At 38.6% G+C, this 13,796-nt stretch overlaps 1 protein-coding gene across 1 annotated transcript; it reads right to left on the bottom strand.

Annotated features, from left to right (window-relative positions):
• Positions 1–5,795: 5,795 nt before the first annotated feature.
• LOC120025442 (homeobox protein Hox-C13a-like) lies at positions 5,796–9,464 on the bottom strand. The gene is made up of 2 exons (XM_038969987.1): positions 8,411–9,464; positions 5,796–6,234 (listed from the first exon to the last, which is right to left on the bottom strand). The coding sequence occupies exons 1-2, from the start codon at positions 9,069–9,071 to the stop codon at positions 5,975–5,977; spliced, it is 921 nt and encodes a 306-aa protein (XP_038825915.1). The 5' UTR covers positions 9,072–9,464; the 3' UTR covers positions 5,796–5,974.
• Between the last annotated feature and the right edge of the window lie 4,332 nt (positions 9,465–13,796).

Below are 13,796 nucleotides of genomic sequence, written 5' to 3'. Positions count from 1 at the left end.
TAAAATCTGTTAGTCATATTATGTCGCCAAGCATTGTTGCTTAAAAAAAAAACTCTAACCCGCCATAATATCTTACAATATGTCCTATACCCCTGCGTGAGAATGCATCATCTGCAATGAACGGCTGCAGCTATTTCTGATGCAACGTCCACTCGAGCACAGTTCAGCTGTTCAGGATAAAGACAGTTCTTCTGGCTGACAAACCAGCTTTAAATCACGCAACATGACCACTGACACATGCTATAAGAATGTCAATTGAAATATTATTCGCAAGGCTACTACTATCAACTACTGTTGATAAAAAGGAAACATTTCTGGGTCGGTGGGTGGGTGAGGTGGTTGTTTGGATTAGGGTAAAGCAATATGTGATGGAATCTCTGATCATTAGCACACTAATTTGATAAAAAAACTAAAACATGAGACAATGTTGTTCTTCTTCAAATTCTGCTCACCTGCTTTATGCTGCAAAAGGGTGAATCCACAATCCCGTCTCCAACTTCCTGCTATTTCCATCTATCCACCACCAGAGGCTGTCATATTCCTTCTTCTCGGTGCTCAGCATTGCCATTCAGGACAGCACACATTCACTCACTCATACTTGGGCCTAAACCCTGGTTGACTGACCATGACAGCCACCTTCTCTTTCTCCGAGTTATTTCCCTAGATCGGTCAGCACGGTTCTAAGTTAAGATATTGACATTAACATCCCTGTTTTAATGTAATTTATATAATGTACATTATGTCAGATAAGACATATGACAAATGAACGAGTATGTCAAGATATTCAACAAAGAAATATAACATTTGATGATTCAAAAACGATATTGTGAACTTTTTAAGGAACACTGTTCAATTGTAGGCAGGCTACTCTAGAAGTGAGACAAAAACAACAGTTTTACGGTATAGAGGCCCTGTGATTTGAAATGTAACAAGAAAGGAGCTCAACTACGTGGTTTACCGGGAAATAAAAAAGAAAAGCCATTTCAAATTTCTGGGAACGATGCTGAAATGTGCAATTTAACCTAGAGAGGATCTAAGGAAAGCGGATTACACAGCTCACAAAATGCTAAATATAATAAAATTGAAAATACAGATAAAAGTTTTCAATATCTCATACAAATAAATCCATATTGTATTATATTTCATTGGATAAATGCTACACGAAAGTTACTATTTTACGCAACTAAACAAGTGCTTAAAAGGCTCACTATTTCCATAAAATGTTGCCATTTGTTCAGCAATTGTTTAAAATGTTTGTGTGTGTGACTTATATACATTCTAGAAATTAATTTGTAGATTTTCAGATATTTGGTCTATAAGAGCAGTCATCGAAATCAAGCAGGAATTAGGCCATGCTATTCAATATGTCCAGTCTATCAAAAGTGTGCGCTAAACGTCTCCATATATGCCCATGTATGATTGTCTCCAATATCTTCCAAATGAAATAGTTTTCGCCTGTTATTTAAAATAAAACAAAACAACAAATCGAATAGTTTCGAAGCTGCCCATTTTACTTGCAACAATATTATACAAAACCATAAAATACTAAATAAATAAGGCGACTCCTACAGAACCTTTAAGGTTGTCTTCTAACAGTGCCTTACCTACTAGGTTAGCATACTTCATGAAATTGCGGAAGAAAAATTAGTGATAATTCATAACATTAGGCTACTGCACTCACCACATGCTAAAATACGACCATAGGGGTGGATGCAAACAAAAAATACAGTTACATCGTGAGGGGACAAGTCTCATGGCACTAGGGTTAAATATGATCTTTGCCATTATTACAGTCCTAAATCTGAAACGGGCAGGTATACGCTCTTGATATATAGCGATACAGTTCTTCACATCGATTTGAACTCAAGGTAGTATAAAAACAGCCTACATACCTTCAAAATGATTTTATGGGCCACGTCTGTTTTCCTTTAAGGCAGATGCACAGCTCATCGCAAGGAGCACACTTTAAATCTCGACTTGAAAAGAACGCTACACAGCTCAAACTTGTCGGTGTCAAACGTGATGGACTTGCAAGACGTCTATGCTCTGTCTACCTGTTATCCACGCTCAAAATACCACACACTCCCAATGATGACTGTGTAAGTGTGCTGTATAATTTAAGGTCTGGAGATCGGGGCGAGATAATTCTGATAATTCTGTCAGGCAAAGCATAAGGAAAAAGTGTAAGAAATATAAATGAAAGACAGGAACAGATTAAAATGCTTGGAATTTGGGGGTGATATCAAATAGTCATGGGGGGGGGGGGGGGCGTCATAATCCCTGACAGTATCTTCGTTTATGGTATGCTAAATAGTGATAACCTACTGTCTAGACTAGAATTTCTTAAATTATATTGCCTTGCAAACAAACCGCGTGGCTGGTACCCACCCCCACCTCACCAGAGAGAGGAAGCACACCCTTCCCTAGTTATGTCCCTAGCTATGCACGAGCTGTTGTTATGTCAAGGTCAAAGTGACTGCATAGTCATGGTCAAGGGTAGTCAAGAAGTGACGTACAGACACAATAGACGAGGAGCTCTGCAGCTACATTCCAGCCTACTACTAGGCCAACAACTTTGATTGGGCCTAAAGTTAATTTAACAAAATATCAAGCAACAGTTATGTCAAAAGAGCTATAGAAAGGTTTGTCCAATTTTAAGAATTCTTAAATGCGTTTGGTCGGATCTCGCCTTACAAGTTAGCTAAGGCCTATGGTTCAAACAAGACGAATTTGCTGCGTTACACGAATAAGCAACACGACGATGGCACAGATTGTGTTACTATTTGAGCATTTGGGCTACAATTCAACCAACGATATTCCTGATTGTAAGGCATGCTACCAACACCATACAGCCTACGATTCAATATTAAAACGGGGTAGGTTTGCATTTGTCTTTTTGCCACAATGCCAATTTAGGCTACTTTTTTGACCAATATGAAAACAAGTGGTCACGCCGATGGGTCTGTTCTCAAAATACAATTTCCATGAGCACATTTTTCGAGACAAAGATTCATTAGTCAACGTGATATTTGAAAAGGAAACTCGTGTAGGTCTACGTCAGCAAAACGTTTTGCTCGATTGAATTAGGAGAACTCCAGATACTTTAGATAGCATATTCAAAGAGAAGTATAGCCCAATGATTGATCCCTCAAACGTGTACTCTAATCACACGTCATTCACAAGCAATCTTACCAACATGCCAATATTACCAGCAATATCATTTAGTATTAAGTTGAGATTTTAAAATGAATTGCCTAGCATGTAAAATGCACAGTATTCAAGAGATACAAGAGCGAGTATTTTATGCACAACTCAACACGTGCGTTATTTCCTTAATGCTGTATATTTGTAATTTGTTCACCAATTGTTTCAAAAGCTATTGTGCTACTTATTTCCATTATCGAAATTATATCAAAGGAAAATGTAGGCTATAAATAGCCTTTAGACAATAGTTTAGAAGACCTCTAAGCGTCATGAGAATCTCACTGAAGTTAATAATGTCAAGTTAACCAACATATGTTACAAAAGATTGACTAGCCAACTTTTCGAAATTAGTTTGGAAAGTCAAATTTGATGTTTCGGTATAACCAACCACAATGGACCTTTTTGTGTTTATCCTCGATGATTATTAATCAAGTGCATAATTTGGTATGTGTACCTTGTTTTAAATGATCAAATTAACTAAACATTTCTCGACCAAATAATACACAGAGAGCTTATGAAGGCTTCCAGAATAAATTAGTTCATGCCACACCTTGGAGCACAAATGAGTGAATCAAATTGCTGCAGACACAAAAAACGTAAATAATCTGTGTTTTTTAAAGCCTACTCTTAAAATGACTCTTTGCTAATAATCTACACAGACAATTCTTCTTTCGACAAAATATCTAACCTATCATTGCGTTTTGAAAATCATATTCAGAATCTGTAATGCAGTTAATTTAGGTTTCACGGAGATATTCTCAATAACCTATAGACCGACTAAACCCAGTGATTTCATTGTTATGACAATCTTCCATTATGGAATGAAGATATAGGGAGGCTAATTTATATCAGCTAGTCCTGAAGTAGATCGACTTCTCGGTCGAACGCAGAATTTAAGATAATATGATGAGGACTAGTCAAAGTCAGGATTGGGTTTATCATTCTAGAATTTAAACCATAATTGAACATTTTCAGTATAGGGGTTCTTAACAATTTAGACCTGGAGTAGTCTATGCTTAATGTCATTGAAGCTGGTTACAACGGTAATGACGTTCAAAGAGGTAGACCTAATGTTATCATATTGAGTTATGTGTGGCCAACTTATCTCACTTTATCAAATGATTCCACGTGAATATTCGACGTTAGCCTACTGGTTATTTATCGAATAAGACAATTTGCCCAAAATGCATAATCATAATAGCCCAAATAATATGAAAAAAGGTTATTATTGTCGTTTTGATTTCGGGTCCATCATTTGGTTAGCCTACTCAACAAATGTTCAAATGCTTTTCTGATTTGCACAACATTTTGACATACATTCTCAGCTGTCATCAATCAACTAATTGTCAATGTGCAATATCTATTCTCAACCAGAACTCAGGGTAGACAAAAATCCGGAACACTAAAATTAGTATGATATGTTACGTTTGGTATGGTACTGTATGTATTAATTTGTTTTGTACGATATGTTACGAATTATAGTTTGTATGATATGTTACGACCTGTAATTCATATAATATTATGAATTTAGGTCGCTAACGCTAATGTTAGCTATGTGGCTAGGTGGCTAATGTTAGCTAGGCTAGGGGTTAGTGGTTAAGGTTAGGGTTAAGGTTAGCTAACATGCTAAGTAGTTGCAAATGAGCTAAAAAGTTGTAAGTAGTTGCAAAGTAGCTAATTAGCTAAAATGCTAACGTTGTCTTTGATGAGGTTGGAACACGCAACCTTTGGGTTGCTAGACGTTCATGTTACATTCCCGACCAACCACTCTCCCTTTCGCTTTTGCCTTAAGTAACCATACAAAACATAACATATCATACTAATTTGAGTGTCCCGGATTTTCATTTACTATTTTCTACATCCTATAAAGTGACACCGAATATGTCATACAGAGACAGAAGAGTAGACATTAAGCGATTAAACCAGACAAGATCTCGGTCAAATAGAAAACAGATTCTATTAAAAAAAAAGTCATTTGACCTTGTTGGTCGTTATATTTATTTGTATATGAAACACGTTTCCATTGAGTAAATGTCGATCAAACATAACATCACAGTTTAAATACTGCACAAAATAAAGGAATAAAACAGCTTATGGGACTGCACAGCCCGGATGCAATAAGACCTAACTCACTATACAAACCAAATGAGAAAAGATTGTGCATTAATATGAAACATGTTTTAATATTCTTATATTGATTACAATCATTCCAGTTGCATGACAGAGACATATCATTCACTGAAAAAACATGATCTAAATATGAGAACCATAAAATATAGCAATTTACAACCTCTGTCACGAGACAAAACCTTTAATTAAATAATAAATGCACGGCACTGTACATAGACAATAGCAGACTTGCTCATTCCCTTGGGATCAAACTAAAACCGCCATACAATATCATTGAAATATAGTTGTCAGTCTTGATGCGTCCAATACTTGAAAATGTCTGAACAAGATCACTGTATGACATCCCCAAAGACCTCGGTTTACTTTATCAGTCACAAAAGTTTTTAATTTAGGTCTCAGGCTATACTAACAATGCTGGTAGCTTTCGACGCTCCTGTAAGGATGTGATCATTCGTTCCAAACCAGGTTTAGTAAATCTTCTTCTGTATTTTCCCCCAGTTTATGTCCAAATAGGGAGGTGAGATGAAGTTTGTGTTTTGCAATGCATCATACCAGGTGAGAATAATGTCAATAGATAAATATCGAGAGTTAGTGATAAAAAAAAGTATTTGAGTTGCCATGCCAGTGAGATTGGACTGAATCAAGTGGCATGCATGTGAGAGCTTGATTTAGATTTACAGACGAATTTCTTCTCCTTCACCCGCCGGTTCTGGAACCAAATGGTGACCTGGCGTTCGGAGAGATTAGTAGTGGCAGATATTCGCCGTCTCTTGTCTTTGGTGATGAACTTGCTGGCTGCGTACTCTTTCTCTAGTTCCTTCAGTTGGATCTTGGTGTAAGGAACTCGCTTTTTGCGGCCTCGTCGGTAGCTGCTGACCTCTGGTTGCAAAGGGACGACATCTGAGAAAAGAAGGGCATAACAAGCATTGGTAGCCTACAACAATTGGAAACTAGGAGAAACAATTTTAAAGATATATAAAAACATTGCTATGCTATGTGAAAGTACCCAGCACTGATGCATTGCATTCAAATCATTGCATTTGGTGAAGTTCATGGTCCCCGTAGATTGGCTATGCTAATTTATTAAGATGGCCCTAAAATTCTTGAAGTAGGCTACGGTTGGACTTAACTTTTGTTACATCACAATCATTAGGGTTTAAACATATATAATCTAAATGTCTAAACGTAGGCCTGGGCCTAATGGTAAACGAGCCCATTAAAGGCGCTGCATGGTCATTCGGTGGTCTGCATTGGCCGTGCAGCATTTACGGTGATACCGCCTCTGCTGAAGGCAGGGCATTCATACTTCTTGCGTTTAGCAGAGCAGTGCAGAGCTGTTGTGAAGGAAGTTGTCAAGGAAGTGAGTTTGTGTTTATACAGGACCCCCCGCCCCCACCTACCGTCAACCAATCATGTCAATGCGGATCCCTCCGCATTGTCACACATTTTGAGAGGCGCACGGCGATGCCGTACAGAGCTCAATTTGGTCTCTGCATGCCTCCAGGCTCCGCTATTCCGTCACACCATCCATACCGCGACTCCGACCACATTTTCGGATCAAGCATGCCAGCCATCTCTAGGCCTACCATGATTACTATTTAGTCCAAACATGGATATTTAACCTATGCATATTCAAAATATAAATTGGCATACTGATATGCAAACACTACGAATATTAAGCCTTAATAATCGGAATTGGGGCTATACAGTCGCTTAGTCTATGAGAGCGCAGGAACAGGCTGGGCATTCAGTAGCTAAGCCTATCTATATTGATAGCCCCTGATCTTATACTTGAATGCAGCTACAATTGATGTAATACAGCTAAATAACAAGACATCACATCCCATTAATTTAATCATGCGGATGAGCTGTGTGCAAACAACCTCAGTAGGTTGGTTGGTTAACAGTCCTATCATATTTATCCTTAATTCTACTTTTATTTCAGCGTGTTTAAGAGTGCATCCATGGCAGAGATGAGATAAACGACTATTTCATCGTCCTGGTACAACCAAACCCAGGACGATAAAAAAAAACTGTGATCTATTCAAAAACAGTAGACCTATTCTGTGTTATGGGCATATAGCGCCAATTTCACACTATCCCAATATTGACTGTATTGGCCAACGACAAGTTTGGGGAAAGTGGTCATACAAGCTCCAAAAATCATGTGTGTCAACTGAACTAGATTGTGAATGATAAACCAATCAATCCAGGAATCCATGAGCTATTCTTAACAAGATGGAACGTGATACTGGTATTCAGAAATGTAATGTGCTATTCAATAGGGGCAATTGGCCTACCACATAACTAACGGATCAATTCGTTTCAACTATAGACAATGAGAACGCATACACTTCAATCCTTGATTACAATTGAATTTGAAATATTAAATAAAGAAATGTAGAAAAAAAGCATCTCGCCATTGCAAATAAACCTAATGCGTGAAAAGGGTGAGCTTCAATACACCACTCCCTGTCGTGACTAGATTTACTGGCATTGAGCAAATATCTGTTATTTTATCCGGGAGAGCAACGGTGCCCTGCTCCAATCCATAAACCTAATTGTAGGCTAATGTGAAATCAAAAGGTCTTGTTTTTGCATTTAATCTGTTGTGGTCATATCGTGAAGCAGCCGTGAAGACGAATGATGGTAGGTTGAAGAAAACTAAATATTTTGGTAAGGTTATGTCTTTCCAATCTGTTTTCTTTGCTTCTATATTTTGGCAGACTAATTTCTAGTCCCATATCCGGCTATTGAAAAACCCCATGGCCTCCTCTCCGGACTAACTCAAGGATGAACATAAATAAACACGCCTTCACCCTGTGCTATCATGCACTGTACAGTCATATGTTTATTTGAGATGGCTATACAAAGGAAACAGGTTTTAAATGCATAAATAATATACATTAAAAGGAAATGTATCAATGTGACATATACAAAACATGTAACTAGAAAAGTATTATTATTTGGTTATTTGGATCCTTTCTTATAAGAAACCACAACGCAAGCCGCGTGGAATCCCCCCCCCCCCCCCCCCCCCCCACCACACTTACACACACTCAAACAAATGTCATACCTGGGAAGGGCGACTTCCAGAGATGTGTTGACTGTGTTTGCTCTTTAGAACAGTACACCTGTCCATCCCAGCCATTAGATAGAGCCCAGTGCTGGTAGCCATCCATGGGAATCAAAGTTTCATGTCTCGGTTCCGGGTGCGCACTGATACCTGGAACCACCGACACGTCCAAGTAACCCGGGACAGTCTGGTATGAGCTGGCAAAACCCGGGTAAAATGCGAACTCCTTTGCCCGGCTTGACAGCTCTTCAGTGGGCAGTGCCGCGCTGGGTTCTGCATATTTCTCGGCGGGGTGGTAAGAGCATTGCTTCTGCTGCAAGTTAACGTTGTGCGAGTGTGACAACCGACACCCGTAATAAGGGCTTCCGAATGGGTAGCCATAACCAAGGGTGGCGCTGGAGGAAGTCTGGGGAGCGGGGCACTGTCGCCCAGTGTCGTGGGAGGGTATGTCCGAGTACACAGAACCCTGGTGGCTTAGGGCGCCGGAGTGTCGTCCCAACGCCGAGTGCGATATCAGTTCCCTGCAGTGGGTAGCAGGACAATTCCCGCTTAGTCCCTCCATGGATTGGTTTTTATTCGGATTACTTTCATTCAGGCTTTTTTCATATACATACATCAAGGTGTCCGCCCAGCGTGGATGCAGAACCATCGAAGTTGTCATATCAGGGGTTGACAATGCTTTTTAAAAGTCAACTACTCCAAGACGGACACCTCATCCCCAAGCACATTTTTTGCGCATGCGCAGCGCAATACCCGAGTGTCCAGTTCATTATTGAGACCCTGGGATCCGCCGACACGTGATACGATAACGAGACCGACACGAGGGTGTGTTGGGGGTGGGGGCGAGGGGCTCATCCATTTAAACCGCCTCTGGTGCATGTTTCTTGATTGCGATTTTAAGTCCAGCGGATACTCTCATTGGCTTATTATCGGCAAGTATCCTTAAAGGGGACATCAAACATCCCCAACAGTTTTAAGGTGGAGGAGGCCATGATCGTCAAATTTTACAAAACGGAAATTCATTTCAACTGAACCACATAAAGTATCAATTCGCCAGGCCAGTGCTATTTAGATAGGCCTACGTCTGAAGATTCTCGATTCTTGATAAGGTAAAGATTACACTTGTCTGACGTACTTTGCTCTAACAATATTTTTCTGTAATCAAACCGGCTAAGCTACATCAATTAGTCTGTCAAACAACAACAATCTATTTACTCACAATTTCACATTTTTACCAGAAGATTGTTGTAGAGCGCAGAATAACACACCACCCTTCAAAATGGAATTGTAACCTATAGAAGTTTTGGTAGGAATTATCTTCCTGTTGTCAATAGCCTAATATCGAAAATGTTCAGATAATTCTCCATGACAGCTTAATTTATTTAACTTGACTGACATTTTAAATGTTCAAATTCTGTGTGTGTGTATATAAATAAATAAATCACAAAACCTTGCCTGGCCAGTTAACGACAACCCTCAAGGTGGTCGACAAGATGCCCAATCTAATGCTAATAGCAACATTTTCTTTCCTCCAATAGTACTACCACTAACGTAAACAGGCAAAGGCAAATTACACAATAAACGATGGAAATAAAATATAAAATAAAACCTCTCTCCACGGCACAGAGAAACCACTTTTGCCCAGTTGTATACTCAGAAAGTGGTTTGTTGAAACATGCAACTGCTTGGTCTGTATAATTTGGGAGTAGCCTAATAAACATATATTGCGGTGCAGTTTTGGCAAAACACTGAACATATGAAGAACATAGGCTATTATCCACCTCTCCTAATACTTTTTGGGGGTTATAGCAGTGGTCCATGCATAATCTCTAATCTAACATACCATTTTTTTTTCAAGGATGTTTTTTTTGTCAGAGCAGTGGTCCATGCATATTCTCCAATCTAACGGAATGTATTATCTTCTCCAGTAGGCTAGTGAGCAAAAAGGTGTATTTATTTTCCCCTAATGCCAGTTGTTGTAATCTGAGTCAACAATCTGAGTTAGGGACACAAGGTCTTGGTCTTGTACCGGTCTCTACATTATTTCATTGGACAAATCGTTATTGACCAACCATAATACCTTATATTTCAGGTGTAGTAATAAGTGCATATACGACGTACAAAACGGAGTTAAAAAGGTAGGCCTATTTGCCAAAAATGTAGGATATTGCTAAATTATAAGAATTGTGTTTTTAGAGATGTGTATGCTCTGAGGGAACGTGTTACAGTCGCACTTATAAACAAACATTGTGATTATTAGGCCCATCTAAAATCCCTGCCATGATGGTCAAGAGGCAGTCTCATATAGCTAAATGCACCAGGTATGGGCTCTGTGTCAAAAATCAACATGAAACAAATCCCAACCTATTGGAATTGAAGAGATGAAGAGAATTAAAATCGTTGAATTATATATTCGGTTTGTCGCAGGAAATAGGAACTAATCTGCCAGCGGAGCAACTCACAAATATTGACCATTCATTTAAATTGCAGACACAAGGAAGTCCAAGGTCAAGGTAGGGAACGCAGACTGACATGGTCGTAATAAGTCTAGACAGGCAAGAATGAACTTCACACCCGCATTGTGGAGCTTACGTGCAACCTCGCTGCAATCAGGAGAGACAACAATGACGCTTCCAAGTAGCGGCTTCAGAAAACAACATCTGGATGGAACAGTCGGCTTGACATACAAAGCCTATCAAACCAAACATTTAGCTATCAGAGAAACAACATCTGGGTATAGCAAAACAAAACACGCACCTCATACTGTTTTTGTGAACACATAGGCCTTTTAGGCCTACTCACAATATACTCACATTTTCATTATGAGCAAGAGTGATACAAAGTCAATTGGTGGCCTACTAATCTTTTCACGAAGAGTGAGGACGATACAATCGATATAGTACCCTATTTAACGAACACGCATAGGCCGAATGCAACGTGTGCTTCACGTGGCCAATGTGATAACGTTCGATATATTCCATCATATGATGAACACATGGGAATATCCTTTTTAAATTACTAGCAGTAGATATAGCGGAAATGTGTTCATATTTTATAAGTAAAATGTCAATTGTAACATACACTAAATGTAAAATCTAAAGCAGCTTCGAGTTAAAATACCATGTGTCTGTCATCTTTCATTTATACACGTTTTTATACAAGAAACTTTAACTTATTTTTCTTTATCCATGGATGTTAAAAGTATAAGCCAACATTTTGTAATTCAAAATTCACGACTTGAAAGGCATATAGCATATAGTAAGGTTTAGTTTATTTCCACGGTTAACAACATTGGCAGCTGAGAGCGGAATTCTATTGTACAGTCCATAATAAATAAACAACTCATGTGCATTATGTCCCCCAATAAAACCAACAAAACAACTAAAAGCTTTTATTTTCAGAATTTGGGAAGTTGCCGTGCATGGGTTTGGTATCAATGAAGCTAATACGCTTGCTTGCATATTACTTCCCAAGCATCCATTTCAAATGGTTTAGTAGGCTAGTCTTGTATGCTAACATGTATGCAGGCCCTAACGTTAATTATTCATGCTATGGAGCTACCGAGTATAACAACTTTTCCTTGTTGTTATTTTTCCTTCATTCATATTTTTTTTATTTAAACCTACCTACATATCATGAAATAACAACTTTTCTGAAACCGACTGGATTGTTTCAACTTGTTTTGGATTGTTGGACCAACTAATGTGAAATATATTTCTCTCTCAAGAAAGACCATGAAAAGAATACGTTCTGTAATCATTAAAGCTACACTCTGTAAGATATGCATACCATCAAACATGAGCCAACACCAGCAATAACTTAAACCTTGGGGCAATATTCCAAGGTGCATCCATAAATAGCACTTCCTAGGATTCGTATGATAGCTACATTTATCATAAAAAATCAAGTAGGCCAATCAGCATTCCATGAGAGCAACATGATAGGAGTCCTCCTACATAATTAGTATAAAACGTTTACAAATGTCAAAAGAAACATGAGTAAGACATGACAGTTATATCCTAATTTATAAGACATATTCTTCCAAAACCAATGGGTATATTCCATAGTTTTCAATTTGTTTAATGTTATTTGTTTTGTAGGTTAGTCTCATTGAGATCATATTTTCTGCAAAAGAGGCATACCATTATCTTAAATAACCAATGAGCATAATCTGGAAATCTTAGTTTTATATTCGGTTGTGTTTGTAATTCTCTTGTCTATTTTGTGTGTGTTTGCTTGTTACAACGCATGGGCCTATACGGCGCTTTCCGGCACGTGGAATAAAGTTAAGACGCACAGGCTACTAATCACATAATTTCATATAGATGCAAGATGGCCTACACTTGTCTAAGTTATATTAATAACATGTATAGTCCTGGTGAAATGAATGGACTGTCCCAAAACCATGTGGCATCATGAAAACAACAATCATACATGTAGCAAAGATTCTTCCCTCCGGAAGATTTTTCAATGATCCTCAGCGGTAGATTACACTTTACTCGACTCTGTAGTGTTCAAATGACAGCACTGTGCATGACGACCCCCTCATTAATAAAAACATTTCCCCCATCTAAATTAGATTATGAATTTAAAGTGAAGTTCGGGTAACTGAAGAACAAACCCATTAAGACGCTTTTAGTATTCATTGTCTTTTTCTGGCAATACGTTCAAACCAGGAGCATGGATGGTAATGTACGCGATTCAGTTCCAGTGAAGTTGCTCAGTGGGCAGACACTTTCTCCTCTGAAAGGCAAGGGACGCCTTCTGTAGGCCTATCAGAAACACGTGTCAAATTGGTGAGATGAGTTTTCCATATATCCTTTACCACCTTCACCAAGCTGTCGAATCTGTAATAACAGGTGGAGATTTGGATTAAAAGTAAGCTTGGTCATTGTTAAATTTGATTCATGGCACCAAATGATCAATGGTAAATAAGTCTCATCTAAAAATACAACTGGACTGTTGTAATGTATAGCTTAATCAATGCCGGTCCTGCAGCGTTTTAATGCGAATAGTATCAACAACCTTACACGATTTGGCTCATCTGCCTATGTATAGGCTATGATGATGCACTGGTTTTGACAGTAACCTTATTTGATTGAACATCCACCTCTGCAGAACCTGGATAGTAAACAGAGTCGCAACTTTTTTTTGTGTGGAAGAAGTGATGAAGTCTTTCTTGATTCATACAAAACATGAGATGGGGATTCTGGATTTATCTTGACCAGGGATCTTGGCGAACGTGTTTAAATCTTAACGGGAAATTAGGTTTTGATTTAGCCTACAGGGTTCCACTCACTTCTGAACGGGTGCCAGATCCACATACTTGAAACGTCTAAGTGGTGAGTATTAAGTTTAGAAATCTATTTTGAATATGTTTAAAACA

This window comes from Salvelinus namaycush, chromosome 2, assembly GCF_016432855.1.
Source record: "Salvelinus namaycush isolate Seneca chromosome 2, SaNama_1.0, whole genome shotgun sequence".
NCBI classification, from domain to species: Eukaryota; Metazoa; Chordata; class Actinopteri; order Salmoniformes; family Salmonidae; genus Salvelinus; species Salvelinus namaycush.
The sequence above is the reverse complement of the archived record's forward strand: the minus strand, read 5'-3'. Positions and strand labels throughout refer to the sequence as shown.